The 15,427-nt window shown below is 36.0% G+C and overlaps 2 protein-coding genes across 2 annotated transcripts; one reads left to right on the top strand and one right to left on the bottom strand.

Moving 5' to 3' along the window:
- Positions 1 to 56: 56 nt before the first annotated feature.
- On the top strand, positions 57 to 8,552 carry LOC113681545 (trifunctional enzyme subunit beta, mitochondrial). Its single transcript, XM_027198643.2, has 20 exons — positions 57 to 205; positions 703 to 753; positions 978 to 1,056; positions 1,572 to 1,616; positions 1,879 to 1,910; positions 2,240 to 2,307; positions 2,774 to 2,861; positions 3,390 to 3,511; positions 3,758 to 3,823; positions 3,940 to 3,995; positions 5,050 to 5,086; positions 5,324 to 5,371; positions 5,545 to 5,584; positions 5,889 to 6,013; positions 6,628 to 6,707; positions 6,800 to 6,847; positions 6,961 to 7,048; positions 7,144 to 7,218; positions 7,717 to 7,881; positions 8,278 to 8,552. The coding sequence occupies exons 1-20, from the start codon at positions 127 to 129 to the stop codon at positions 8,311 to 8,313; spliced, it is 1,428 nt and encodes a 475-aa protein (XP_027054444.2). The 5' UTR covers positions 57 to 126; the 3' UTR covers positions 8,314 to 8,552.
- On the bottom strand, positions 7,989 to 14,442 carry LOC113681547 (uncharacterized). Its single transcript, XM_027198647.2, has 8 exons — positions 14,192 to 14,442; positions 13,317 to 13,445; positions 12,484 to 12,675; positions 11,687 to 11,944; positions 10,573 to 10,728; positions 10,108 to 10,287; positions 9,481 to 9,528; positions 7,989 to 9,283 (listed from the first exon to the last, which is right to left on the bottom strand). Exons 1-8 carry the CDS (start codon positions 14,369 to 14,371, stop codon positions 9,137 to 9,139), a joined length of 1,290 nt encoding a protein of 429 aa, XP_027054448.2. The 5' UTR covers positions 14,372 to 14,442; the 3' UTR covers positions 7,989 to 9,136.
- Positions 14,443 to 15,427: the final 985 nt, after the last annotated feature.

Below are 15,427 nucleotides of genomic sequence, written 5' to 3'. Positions count from 1 at the left end.
GTAAAATAGTCGGCAGAACTCGGACACGGTCGGATTATCATGACCTTGATTGACCCTCATCAACTGACTTTCGCAAACAATCAAATATTGGAGGCGTGGTTACCTTCACCAACCTCTACAACCAATATGGCGGCCAGCGTGTACTGCAGTGGAAAACTTTTACGAACCTTTGCCAGAAACTCTCAGAGTAGAGGCGTGAATGCTTGTAAGTTTCTATCATTAAGCAGGTTTTTATTGTTTTGTTTTTTCAATCATTTCACCATCTTAGGAAGAAGAAACTGTTTCAGATTGATACGTACGTTTCATTTGGATTTTCCGTGACTACGATCAAAGTCCAACGAAAGTTTCAATTCACACGATAGAGACCGTTAAGAGCACATATTTTTCTATTTCCTCTGATTATCTTTGATTTTGCGTAGGAAATTTTCGCACAGCTTCATATCTTTGGTTTTTGAAGACGATCTTAAATCTCACGCATTCCAGACTTCTTGAGAATTTTTTCTTCTCACTAAGTCCAAAGTCAGAGAATTTCACGGCATAATCATCTATGCGCACTTTTTAAGGATCTCTATAATTTCTTAAATAGTTGTTAAATAGAAGATTCTTAAACCAGCAGGAAAGTTTAGAACGTTTTATTGAAGCTTTCATTCGTTACGAAATTTGTCTTCTCAAAATATCATTATTACTATCTCTTATTTGTAGTATTCCTAAGATGTGCCAGTTCATCACAAAAGCAAAAATCCACTTCCAAAGGTAATTTTACTCTTGTATTTTCCAATCCCTTCACCCCATACATTTGTGCAAATGAGGACCTATGTGGGGCAAAAGAAGTACAAAAAAGTCAACAATGCAATTAGAGTATTTGTAGAAAATTGTTTAAGAGATCACTTTCAAATAATTTTAAAATTTTCAATCCTTTAAGACATTGTTAATATTTCTGATACACTGGTCTATTTTCAATGTCCCTTTGTATACAGGTGCACCTTCCAAAGCAGCTGGGAGAAACATTGTTTTAGTGGAGGGAGTGCGAACTCCATTTCTTATGGCTGGAACCAGGCAAGTGGTAAACCCTTTACACCCTAACATCAGTATCCATATTCTCCATACTCTTCTCTATACATTCCCTTCTGTACTGACCAGGAGAATTTGGTTAATAATCAAAGATTCTTAGGTTGGCTATCATTTCCTTTATTCTTATGATCTTAATGAATGACTTGGCAATATTACAGTATAGAGAAATGAGAATCCTTTTAACCTCTTAACTCTTTAAATCCCATGAGTGACCAAGACAGAATTTCTCCTTACAATATCAATACAGTATCAAGCAGACAAGAGATGAGAATAAAGAAAAATATTAATTAGGGGGTTATTGGTTGATCCAATACCAAATTCTCCATACTAACATCACAAGAACTATATGGCCGATGGTAAAGAGAATTACTAATGAGATCTTGGGAGTGAAAGGGTTCAGCAATCAATAGCATGAGGTCTTTACAAGGATATGTAAGTGACTTTGATTTTATGAAATATGGAATGATTGTTTTGACATGTGTTTTGGGGTTAATTTTTAGCTATGCTGATCTTCTGTCACATGATATTCAAAGAGGAGCATTAGAGTGAGTATGTTTTGCCTTTAGATTCTGAATATCTATTGAATGTGTATGAGATGTTGTTTCTTTTTTTTTCAGAAGTATGAAAAGTATTTTGGATATAATTTTTAGCAACTGATAACACTATTTTGGTACTGTCTTAAACCAAAATGTACAGATAGTAAAGAATTATGTCCTTTAAAGTCTTACACATTAGGACATGTAAAAACTTGACCTGAGCCAAGAACCTCAAGAGGGTGAAATTCATTTTTTATATTCCTTTTTACAGGGGTCTTGTTACAAGAACTGGTATAAGTAAAGGTTAGTAAAAGAAGATTTTTGACAAGCTGTGGGACTCAGGTCATGTGAGTTAAGCTTTTCTCATTTCAAATTGCAATCAGAGATTGAAAACTATTACTTCTACACTCTAAATGTGATGGTCTACTTTCAGTGGTGATGCCAGCCTTTTTTCAGTTTCCCTGAGTTTGCACTGGTACCTATTTAGTCAACCTATGATTTACAATAAAAAGTTAACTCTGAAGTTTATAGCCAAACTTTTGATTATATGCTACATTGTCATTGAGGAAATCTTGTAGTCACTGTGGAAACAAACAAAATTGATTCTTCTTTACCTTTTAAAACTTTCACAGATGTTGTTGATCACATTGTCATTGGTACAGTTATTCAAGAGGTCAAAACCAGCAATATTTCACGAGAGGTATGATATTGATAAATTGTTCTTTATAGTCCTTTTAAAGGCTGTCTTTCAATTTCCAGTCCATGTAGACCTTCTCATTACTCATGTAAGGAATTTGGAGTGGGTATTTCCCTATGATCAATTAAAAATGGGTGATAGTAAAAATGCAACTAATTCTAGGATTCAATGCAGTGTACAGATTGCTTTTCACTTCTGGAACTGCAGCTGTAGTGTATTGCTTACATTATAGCTCTTAAAAGAGTACTCTTTTTTAAAAGAGTACTCTTTTTGCTCAGTAGTAGATCACTGGAGAGCAAAAAATCTAAAGATTCAAGGTTTGATTCTTTGTAGGATAGAGTCATATTCCCTCTTAGTGCTATACTCATGACAAACAGTTTTAGCATAACTCTTTAAATAGTCAGCAAGCTTGAAAATGGCTAGATTTCTTAACCAAATCTAATTCTTTGGTGTTGCCTTTTTCATGAAGGCTGCTCTGGGTGCTGGCTTCTCAGACAAGACTCCATGTCACACTGTGACCATGGCTTGTATCTCATCAAATCAGGCAATTACTTCAGGTACAGTATAATGAAGTGTCAGAAATTAATACCAATTTTTGAAGCTCCCACAGACCTTTGAGTCAGAAACTGGTTGTAAGCTGTAATCATCTTTGTCTTCCTATAGAAACTGAAGACATGATTGTGTAATGTTAATAGATAAATTTTTATCATATCATACTACACAGTTAAGCAAACGAGGAAAAAAATATGCTCACCTGACACTTTTCAAGTTGATGCTCACATGGAGTATTACAATTTTCTTTAAACTATTTGGCGTTAGATGAGTCTGGCAAGTGTTTTTCTGGTTGACCTAATTAGTTTTAAGGTGGAATCTACTTCAATCTGTTTTGAATTCAATTCAACATCAGAAAATATGGGTTTTTGTTTTAGGGTAGTATAATTTATTCCAGGGAAAATGGTGAGTTTTATCTTTAGTTTCACATTGAAGTAGTTAATGCTGGCAATTGATCTTCCCCATTTCTTTAAGGGCTGTGTTTCTCATAGAGCAATTTCTTTTTTCCTTTTCTCCTTTTTTTATCCTAAAAGCTGTTGGACTAATTGCAAGTGGTCAGTGTGACACCGTGATTGCTGGAGGAGTTGAATTCATGTCAGATGTTCCCATCAGACTCAGCAGACCACTTAGAAAAACTCTGCTGTCTTTAAATAAGGTAAGATGATTTTCAAACAGTCTGAAATCATTGTAAAGACTCAATGGAAGCATGTGCTAAGTTGTTTTGGTAACAAACACTGGGATGGCTTTTTGATTAGTAGTAGTTTGCAGAACCTTCAGAGTGTACACTGGTGATAGGTGTGTCATTCATGGATAGTCATATTGCATGTAAATTAAACCACTGAATTTGCTCACCAATACTTTGAGGTAATCTTCCCTGAAATGCTTTGCTTATGTTTTTCAGGCCAAATCTCTTGGTGCAAGACTTGGGCTTCTTTCAAAAATCAGACCAAAATTTCTCTCTCCTGAGGTGATTTAATTATTTAAAATAATTACATGATATTTCTGGTCCAGAACTAGGAAGATGTCAAGGAAGCTTGTTGAAAACACTCGGTTGAGCTGTTATTTCATTTCTATTGTTCTCAGCTGCCAGCTGTGGCTGAATTTTCTACTGGTGAAACCATGGGACATAGTGGTGACAGGTATAACCTTTTAGAAACTACATTTAATTTATTATTTTGAGTAGCTAAGGTCTGCTATGTGATTCTCCCTTCTGTTTGCTTTACATTTCTTTGAAAATGAGTTAACCCTTTCACTCTCAAGATCTCATTAGCAATTCTCCTTACTGTCTGCCATACAATTCTTATTATGTAAGTGTAGAGAATTTGGTGTTGAGTCAACTAATTATTTCCAATTTATATTTTTCTTTATTCTCATCACTTGTCTACTTGATATTTTATTGATATTGCAAAGAGAATGTCTGTCTTGGTCACTCGTAAGAGTTAAAGGGTTAAGAGAATGTGGTACACACACCACGTAGTAATGATCATTATCATGTTAAAAGAGCCTGCCCTCTCTACCGCCAAAATATACCCTACCTATTCGCCAGTTAATGTTGGGAAACTAATTTAAATTACAAATGTGTTTTAAAAATCGGTATAATATTTGCGATCAGTGGCCGAATTTATACTAGAGACGAGTAATCCATCAGAGACGAATCATCCATCTCAGACAGATAACTCATCTAAATATAAATTTGGTACTAAGACGAATTATGGAGCAAAATTCGTCTCAGGCTGATCCGTCTGTCAGCACGTCTTCAATACGTGCTAACAGATGGATAGCTCGTCTTAGACGGATCATCTGTCTCTAAATTTTTATCTAGACGGAAATTTTCATCACCTGTTTGTTCCATAATGTACTCAATGTTCTATGGTTAACTTACATAGTCTAACCTTTAGGAGCAAAATTCGGGCTGGGTTGTTGTTCATTTCTATTCAAAACCATTAACATACATGAGCTTATATATTGAAATCAGCTATTGTACTGAAACTTTTAGGGTTACTTGTCCAAGAAATATTTAACACCTCCATTCTTCATTATTTGATTAATATTGCATGATGTTAAACCCAGATTTTTTGTATATAATGTGATCAGCTGTAATGGGCATGTTCTTACAAGTGTTACAGTTACTGTAAAAAATCTATCACTCTACTGACATGTCTTAATCATTTTATTATTATAATTTTTTTTAAGATTGGCAGCTGCATTTGGCATCAGTAGGCAAGAACAGGTAATTACTAATTTTAGTGTTTTATTAAAGTGTTTATTGATTTTCCTATCGATTGCTTGATTTATTTGTCTGATTATCATTTTTTTGTATGTATTTATTAGCCAGTACAATTAGACTGCTTAACTAGATTATGTATTTGTTTCATTTTTTCTTGGTTATTGGCCCACCAACTTGTTACATGAACCACAAAAAAATGAACACAAAACACTCAAGAAAGAAATATTTTTTACATTGCAGGATGAATATGCCTTACGATCTCACACACTAGCACATCAAGCAGCAAGTGTAAGGAAATTTACAGCATTTACACTCTTTTGATAATTGATAATCACTAATTATTGACTGTGATTTTGAAACAAATATATCCAACCATTTTCTTTCTGGCTGTACTTGTGTTGTCCCAAATCACAATGTGTCAATACTGGGGTGTTAAGTGTTTTTGTCTCTCTTTTTTTCAGGCTGGAAAGTTGGAAGATGTTGTACCTTACAAAGTACCAGGTATGTCAAAAACTTAAATGTGTCATAATTGGATGAAACATCATCGTGTACATGCTGAGGAAAAAGGCATCCTGTTCATCCATGTTTCTGATATACAGAAAATACAGTATAGTCAAGAAAGTTAGGGGCAATATACAAACACTGGTGGAGGTTAGCATATTTGGCTTCGTTTCTTTCAGATGAAAATGGACACCTACCAAAACATATTAGTGTGGTTGGGGCCTAAGCCTGCTAGTGAAAGGGAATCACTGAACATGCAAAGGCAGGCTGGCATTTTTCAAAGATTAATTTGTTACTCTCTTAGGTCGCACTGAAACTGTGACAGCTGATAATGGGATCCGGGTCTCAACCATGCAGCAGATGGCAAAATTAAAACCAGCATTTGTTAAACCACATGGCTCTGTCACTGCAGCTAATGCTTCCTTTCTGGTGAGTCCTTTAGCTTGTTTTTACGGGTTGCCTTCCCTTTTCAGTGAAAGACAGGAGATATACCTTAGCTTTAACACTTAGTATCTTGATTGATTTGACTTCAAATTAAACAAGGTGATCATTTGAAAATGTTGATGTGGGGAAAATCTCGTTCAGTAAAACTAGCTTTTGCAACACGTCTCAGCTTTAAGGACTGCCTGCTTACCCAAAGCATGATATATTTATTTCATTGCTGGTCTTTTCCCCTGTGATCGAGTGTTGCTACCCTGGAAAGAGAACAGAATAGGATAGCAAGAATGAGAAGGGGTTGGGGCTAAATGGGAAAAACTCTCCTCAAGCTTGCCACAAACCATCTCATCATAATCTCTACTCACTGCCTCTAAATGTCTTTGGCTTCAATTGTTGAAAGGATTGTTAAAATATACCTGCAAGGAAATCCAGAACAGAACAGTTTTTGTGACACAGCACTTAGAAAGGTTCTTAGAAATGCAACACCTTAGATATCAACTGAAAAGAGCACTCCTGGAGACCACAAGATTTCAATAGGGGAAAGTAATGGTGTACCTCTCATGGATGAAATTCTCTTACATGCTACATTTTATTTGTTTTTACAGACGGATGGAGCCTCTGCTTGCTTGATAATGAGTGAAGATAAAGCTCTGGAGATGGGATTCAAACCCAAAGCATACCTGAGGTATTATGAGATCAAACTTAAAAAATGCTGCTATTCCATTCATTTTCCTGTCATTTACAGCTTATGTCCTCTTCTTCCTCTCCTTTCCATAGGGATTTTGTATATGTCTCACAGGATCCCAAAGATCAGCTTTTATTGGGGTAATTTTTATATTTCTAATTACACTGAGTTAGAATTCAGAATTCTCTCTTTTTGGACATTGTGAATCCTACATGGGCATATGGAAGTTTCACCATTTTGTAATAATTTTCAGACCAGCTTACTCCACACCCAAAGTTCTGGAGAAAGCTGGACTCAAGTTGCAGGACATTGATGTTTTTGAATACCATGAAGCATTTGCAGTGAGTTTGCATTTTAACTTTTACAAAGGCCCTAATTCTGCTTCATTTACATTTTAAGAATTACTTCATGCAACCTGTTGGTTTTGTTTTTGAAGGGTCAAATTCTGGCCAACTTGAAAGCTATGGATTCAGACTGGTTTGCACAGAACTACATGGGAAGAAGCTCAAAAGTAAGAAAATCAAAACAAAAGTAATAATGGTACATCTTTGTAAATGAAAGTTGTAAGGAACCTGAGAAAGGTGTTAGGATGGCAAATGTTTTTAGATCAAAACAATCTGATCCACTGATTCAACTCCTGTGTGCTGCTAAAAAGTGTTGGGTCATCCGGAGGGTTTCTTAATATTTGCCCATAAAGCACCCTTAAAAATTGTGTTTTGGTAAATTACCAGTTTCGGACAAAACCAAACTAAAAGTACCACGTGAAGTTGAAAGGATCTTGTGAGAAACGAAAGTGTTTGAAAACCGAAGACTTCACAATTACCGTTATATTATGTGAAGGAACACTTTCAGTAGCTGTTGGAGAGTGGTTGTATCACCCAGGACCATTCTTGGTTGCTTTTTAAGTGTTGTGGCAAACTGCACAGTGGAAAATGAATGCTTTCCAATAAGTCTAAGGTAACCAGTTCATTGGTACTCGAACTGCTTTGTCTTTTAATGTTATCTACAGGTTGGGGTGCCTCCAATGGGAAAATTAAACACTTGGGGTGGCTCCCTTTCTATTGGTCATCCATTTGGTGCCACTGGAGTTCGATTGGTCACCACAACTGCCAACAGACTTCTTAAGGAAGGTGGTCAATATGGGCTGGTTGCTGCATGTGCCGCTGGAGGTTTGGTAAGTAAGCTTGGAATACACAAGGGTTCAAAAAAAAGTTTGTTGTGAAGTGACTCACCACGAGACTTGTAGAGCAAATTAGATAGAATAACAACTTTTTACATCCATTTGATTGTGAATATGACTGAGAATTTAATTTGTGGAGGAGGCCCATAATAGGCCTTAAATGAACAACAGATTACATTAGTCACTTAATAAAACATAGTTACTTGTTTTGGAAATTTCCAGTGATGGTTGAATTTCATCAAGCACGTCTTTACTCTTTACAGGAGAAGCCATGCAATTTTGTTGTCCAGTGTCACAAACCTTTCCCCTTCTACCATGTAGGGGTGAGATTTCCCTAGATTCAGATCTAGATTGACAGTCCATGTGTGTGACAATATTTCTTTCTTTCAGGGTCACGCAATGGTTGTGGAACGATATCCGTCTTGAACTGAATTAACCAGAAGATGCAATATTCTGATTGTGCCTGAAAATTACAGATCACTGGTAAACTATCTCTAAAGCTGCACCACATGATAGGCATGCAAATTTTGAAGGATGGTAATTTTCTACAGTGTTTGAGGCAATAGGAGCTAGTCAACATATGTGTTACTCGTCTCATTCAAGTCTCTGGTTATTGGTTTATCTTTTTGACTTGAAGCCAACTAATAAAGTAAGACTTGATAAAAGAAGCTTGTGCCTGTTTGATTTTAGCCATTTTGACTCTTCCTTTGGTTCTGTACAATAACAAAATGTAGAAACATTATAAAGCATGTAAGTAAGATGGCTTTGCTTGACACTTTTGGGAATCCTCCAAAGTTGTGTTTTTGGTGAGCGCATCCACTTTTCAGAACAAATTCCCAACTGGTAATGGAAAATGGTAATTTCCTGGTACATACAGCAAATTGGCAAGTAAAAACATTTTTATCTTTATAACTTCCTCTCAGAAGAACATGTTTCTACTGTAGGTATATTTTTTATTTTTTCACAGAATAGAGATGTTATTTAAGTCAAAAGAGGTTTTAGCATATTTCAGAGTGTGGGGTCCCACGGTGCAAAATTCCAGGATAAATAGCATTGGCAATAGGGTCTTTTGCAGGTCTGATTCTCGGTTTTTTTTACACTAAATTCAAATATACATTGCAAAGAAGAACTATATTTAACAATAATGACACTATGGGGGAGGTAAGGTGGATGCTGGTGTGTGACTGTGTGGTGGGGAAAGGGAGGTTTGGGCATTTGAAGCTCAAATTAATATTCCAAGACCACAGATCTAGGCAGTGACCCCTCCCTGGTGGGAGGAAGCCTTTACAACCAAAACTTTGTCTTGTTGAGATCTTTCTGTGTCTTTTGCTTCAGGTTCCTCTGTTTTTCTTTGTTCTTGTTTCATCGCATAATTTTTTACCCTCTGCAACATCTCCTAAAATAAACAGACAAGTTATGAGTATCTCAAAAAATCAACTTTCACTGCTCATAGATCATTTTCTGTGCTATGGTTCTAAGCAGAAGTTAACAAATCAATAGCAAACTCTGACTGAAGTTCAATATCATGGCTTCACGAAAGCCAAAATTACCTTTCTCTTTCACACAGCTATCCTTTGTGCTGGAGAAACTTACCCGGAATTTCTTGTCATTTTCAGAGAGTATTCTATTTCTTGTTCTTGACTGAAAGAAAGGAGTTTGAAAAAGATTTCAATGAGTAACAGATGTAACAGTTTGTTATGGAGAATACTACTTAACCAAAAAGAGACTAGAATTAGCACTGAAAAATTATCAGTTTTGGTAGGCATTAGTCGGACACTTGATAAAAAACTAAAATGAAGCCAGACTAGTCAATGTAACAAATTTTGAAAAGCTGGTGTTTCAAGTGTTGGCCCCTCTGTTGTATACAACTATTTTCTTTGGAAATGGGTGAGAACGAGGTAGCTGTGAGCTAGGAATGTTATTACTATTGATTTCATTCTTTTTACTGGTAGTCTATGGAGATTAATACAATAGTATTGTAAAAGTGATGTTTTAGACATTTTTCCAAGTTCAAGAAGCCCGTTATCTGATAGAATTTTGTTTCTGAATTTTCCCTGACAGCATCTGGTCACAGATCCTACATAAATGAATTTTAATTATCAGATATATCAGCACTGTTATCCTGATCTTGACAATGAAATCATACTTATTTGAACTTGATGTCACCGACTGAAATAATAATTCTTTAGAAGAACACTTAATAAAATGATTCATTCTTACCTTGACAATGACAAAAGCCAAGAACACAACATGGATGCAAACAAAGCAGCCAATGCCAACATATAAACAAATTCTATCAAACTTTTTCTGAGCTGCTGAGTCTAGAATGAGAGCTGCAGCAACTGCATTTTCAATAGCCATGCAACCCAGGAAGAGAAGGCCACACAAAACATATTTGTCCTATGAGAAAAAAAAAACAATATGGGATGGATTGCTTAAAACTCCTCGTTTTGTCACACTGTGTTACTTTTGCACCCCTTTCACTTAAACTGAGCATATTTACAAGGCTATGAAGGGAGGTACACTATCTGTCCATTAGACCCCAATTTTTGGACCCAAATTTTAATTGTCAAAGATCCTATTGAGTAATGCCAATGAAAAGCAATTTCAAAGGGATGATAAAAAACATCAAATTTCCCTCCAAAGCATTTCCTTAAGGTGTTAAAGTGGGAGACAAACACTCACCAGTAATGTCAAGTATGAAATAGTCGGTAAGCTCTGTGATACAACAAACTTGAAAGCTACTGCTGTCAACAGAAGGGTAAGGGTGACACTGAGTCGATCAGAAGGTGATGAGATTTCCACAGAAAATGAACAGAATGATAAGAGAGAAATGAGAAACTGCAAAAATAAACAGAACCAAAAGGTCAGCTAATTTATATCAGTTAAGGTGGCTACCATCACACTCAGAAAATAGAGTTCAGTTGAAATCAAATTAATAGATACATGACTTGATATTTGTATCAAATGTAAGTATCTTGAACAACATCCAGCCACATGGATGAAAACACGGGATCAGAACTTCATACTCTTCACATCAAGCAGTTCTACCTCTCAACCCTTAGCCTCCTGATCCCATCCTAATAATCAAACATTCAATTTGGTGAAGTAATTTGACTATGAATATTGAATAATGCCAACTGACAGCTAAAAATTCCTTAAGGCAAGAACAGAGTATGTCTGCCTAATTATCAGCACCTCCACATGCAAGGATCTATCGCATTCACCTTTTATAGCGAGGATGCTTAGAATCTACATCAGCAGATGTTCTTCTTACATAGCCCTGGGTATTTGTATCCTAGGGCTATGTAAGCCCTAGAATACAAATACCTATGAGAGGCTATCCTTTCAAATTTTCTGCAATTTTCTTTAACACCTTCCAGCCTATATTCATAACGGTTCCTTCCCCCTTTCCTTTCTTTCCTTCTCCCACCCTTTTCATGCATGGAATTGACTTGTGTTGTAGTCTTAAAGTATGCAATGTAATTTCCCCTGTTTTGAATCCCAAACTCTCAGGGCCGGTTATTTATTTGAAGTCTAACCCAAACCATGGTTGTATGTAATCAGTAGGTGTCATGCTTTTTCTGTTAGAGGGTTGATTTCATTAAATAAATGTCCTTTCACTCAGCCTGTAACACTGTTCAAAAAAATAAATATTCTGATGAAAGGTCCAGCTAAATTGAGGATTGTTTAGAACACTGTTTCGTTTCAAAGCGGCTAAACTATGTTTAAATAACCAGTCCTAAGTATCCCAACTAAGTAACCTGACAAGTTTATACCAACTTTGGCTAGTACTTACAATAATCATAACAATGTTCCAAAGGTAGTAACCATTCTTTCTCTTAACATGACACTTGATATGGTAGAGAGGGTAGTCATTAGCACTGCTTCCCTCTGAAGATACAGTACTAGTTGATTCAGTGACCACATTTCTACATAGGTGCCATTCTTGGTCAGCTGTGAATGTTTCAGGCCGCAACGTATCTGGCTTTCTTAGGTCTTTTTCAAATTCTACAAGTTTATCAGTCCAATCTGACATGAGTGTTATTATCAGTTGCTGCAGAAAAAAAGTGTAGATCATGACTAATGACCTTACATGTAAAACTGAAGTCTAGCAATATTTTTTTATAAGATGGCACATTCTAAATGAAGGTAGTATTGATCAAAGTTACTGAGATATGATTTCTTCTTGTTTATGAACAAATAATTATTTAAAGGAAATTGCTCTGATTATCACCTGATAAATCCTAAGCTAACAGGACACAGTTATCAGCTTAATTAAGCCTCAGGAGATACTTTTTAACCTTAATGGAGTCAACCTTTGACTGAATATGTTTCACCAATATAAGCTTTGCTTTTGGTACATAATGATTGTAACTGGTAAATAAGGATCATTCACATGTGAGAATTGTGCCTTAGTTTATGAAAAACAGGAATGTGTCTTAAGTCTCTAGCAAGTGTTTTTTTTCCAAAGGAAAATTATCTTTTATATTTATTACAATCAAAGTAAAAAAATTGTTCTTAATCATAATAAGTTTTGAGTAACTAATCAGAATATTACAGGAATAATAATCATTATATAGGAGAATACTAAACCTGATAATCCAAAGGAAAATTCCACAACTCCAAATTTTCTCTAAAACTTCCTTTTATTCTGTATGACTGCATGGCATACGGTATTTTATTACCCTCTTCATAAAACAATTTATGATTTATTTCCATTTTTTCAATTTCCACAGCATTAAAAAACACAATTCTGGGATGCCATTCATTGTTCCATCTTATATCCTGAAAAGAAAACAAATGTAATATTCAAGACAAAATAGTAACTTTGACCACCTTCTCTCCCTTAACACTACAACTGTTGTCTTGTTTTAACCTTTTAGCCACTGAGCCATTTAAATACAACTTGTTATAAAATATTAAAACATTTTAACCCTTTAGCCCCTAAGAGTGACTAGCATCTAATTTCTCCTTACCATATCACCCCTGAATCAAAAATGAAAGTCATAAGAATAGAGAAGATGATCACCAACTAAAGCAGGCTTGATTGTTAAACAAATTCTCCTTGTCAGCCTCTTTGAAAATGTATGGAGAACAGTATGGAGAATATGCATGGTGATGTTAGGGTATAAAGGGTTAACCAGAAAAGTTAGAAGAGAAGAAGACAACTTTCACTTAAGGGATGTGCTTTGACCCAACAACAAATTCTAAAAAAACCTAAATTCTAGGAAATGTATGGTTGACGATAGTAAGAACTAATATTAAGATCTTTGGAATGGAAGGGTTACATGGCATTAAGGCAAGGCATACAATTTTGTATGGCTTTAGAAGAGTTTTAGCAGAGTTGGATGATATCTCAGGGACAGTCACTTTATTAACTGAACAAGCTTAACTGCCATTTGTTATATAGTTGAAATTTAGCTCACATCCGGACTTCTTCCCTGCAGTTGTGGCTCTGACCAGGTTGCCGACATATAAAAATCACATTTGAATTGCTGACCAACTGTGTCAATGTCACCAACAGATATAATACTGGTTCTAATTGCCACAATAACCTTAAAAGAAAAAAACAACACTTGCAATTAATTTAATGAAAAAATTGAAATGAGTTATTTTTAAATTGAAAGAATTATATCAATTTTCTGATTGATTTTATTGAAGAGGAGCCAGAGGGATTGGCTGAGAAAACCTAAATACTCAATACTAAATACTGTTGGGCTGGTTTGGAAGGGACAATAAAGGCAAGATAACGAATTTTTAGAGGATATGTTTGAAATTTCTTTCATATTGAACTGGTGTGCATTCTCTCTGCAATTTCCCAGACTGCTCAAGTCTTAATTTTCTGGATCTGCGACTATAAATTAAACAGTTGGTAGGCAGTCCAATCGATCATTAAATCGCACATATATTGATCTTCGTATATTTCCAGTCATTAAATCGCACATTAGTTGTTGACAAATTGTTGCCTCCCGTTGCCCACTATTTATCACTGGAGGGCTGGTTTGACAAAAACACCACAACGAAACTGATTTACAGGAAGTAGAGCACACTGTAAATGCCAACTTGTAGAGCACATTTTAAGAGAAATCAAATGGAATGGTAAATAGTACAGAATCATAAGTTGGCTTATTTGCTGATGATAGTGATTAGCTAGCTATGTATTCGACAGTTTTTTCTTGGCTGATTATGAGTAAAAGTAATAGATATGCTTATGTTTCTTACGATCCTTGTTGGAAATCTGTTTGCGATTGTGTGCATTTCAGTTAAGAGATAAAGAAATTATACTTATGTCAAAGCCAACCTTCTCAAGTTTGTTTTGACGAAAATCGCACTTATTATCTACTTCGGCATGAGTGTTGTCCTCTATCTCTACTAGTAGTTTCTTGACATCTTCAAGGCCAGCCAGAGAAGCTTCGATTCTATCAAGTCTCGAGAGAAGAATAGAAAATCTATCCTCTGTAAGCACCGACGAAGAGGTCATATTTGTTCAGCACTTCTAACTCAACAAAGATTCCTTACCAATATTTGACAAGGAAACCTAGCAACCTGTTATTATTGGGGACCTGGACCCTATAAGTGAAAGATAGGAACGCGCTGCGTGCTTACTTTGTACAGAAGCAACTGACGACTGAATGGAGCAGTGCGAATCAGTTTTACGGCTCCGCAACCAAAGACGGCCAAAGAACCGCAAGCAACGCAGGAATAGGAAAAAAAAGAAAATAAATCTTAAGTTAAAAGCGTTTAAGCAATGGCCGAAAAGAGATAAGGCAGTGAGTGGTATCTATACGGGCACCTGAATTTATCTATTTATGGATCACTAGTGATCAAAAATTTCTAAGTTCTGTGATCGTTTAAAGGAAAATCCATCAGAAAACAGACCATTTTATTAACGCAACAAGTATCCCAATCGCTAGTCGTTACGATAACTTGAAGTTAGTTTGATCCTGTTTTATCACAGATCAGTGAAGGGAAGCGCGCTCGCGAAAACTATTTTATTGCGTCAGACGCATTCTCGTTACATCATGTAGATCTTCGATAAGTAACGGATTCAGCTTCATGAGCGCGCAAAATAGAGGCTTCAAGATGGTTGTGAAAAAATATTTTTTGAAAAAGGGTCCTTAGAATTTTAAGTCAACTGATCGAATCACGTGTAGGCTAAAGCTGAATGGAACAAGCACGAATACGAACTCAGTCCAGTGATGCCGGATTTGAGTTGGATGCTATCATGTCAGTATTCCTCTATTCAAGAGCCTTATTCTTAGATACGAAGCAACAACAAATTGCCTTGGCCGGAAGAAACCAGCAAGAAGTGTCCTTTTCCTACAATCAAGATCTATCTCTTGCATTTGAAGACAACTTAGCGAGTGGCGTTCCTCCGGTGAGCGAACTGTTTGCTGGATTTATCGGCTCATATAGATATACAGTCAGGCCGTCCAAGATGAAATATTGCAGTGTTGGGTTTTATGCGGCTGCAGGTGATACCCAATCTCGTTTTGTGGGAGGTCTCTCTCATGATAATCCATAGTCATTTGAGGAC

Source organism: Pocillopora damicornis, chromosome 12, assembly GCF_964200805.1.
Source record: "Pocillopora damicornis chromosome 12, jaPocDami1.2, whole genome shotgun sequence".
Lineage (NCBI taxonomy): Eukaryota > Metazoa > Cnidaria > Anthozoa > Scleractinia > Pocilloporidae > Pocillopora > Pocillopora damicornis.
This window is presented reverse-complemented; position numbering and strand designations above follow the sequence as displayed.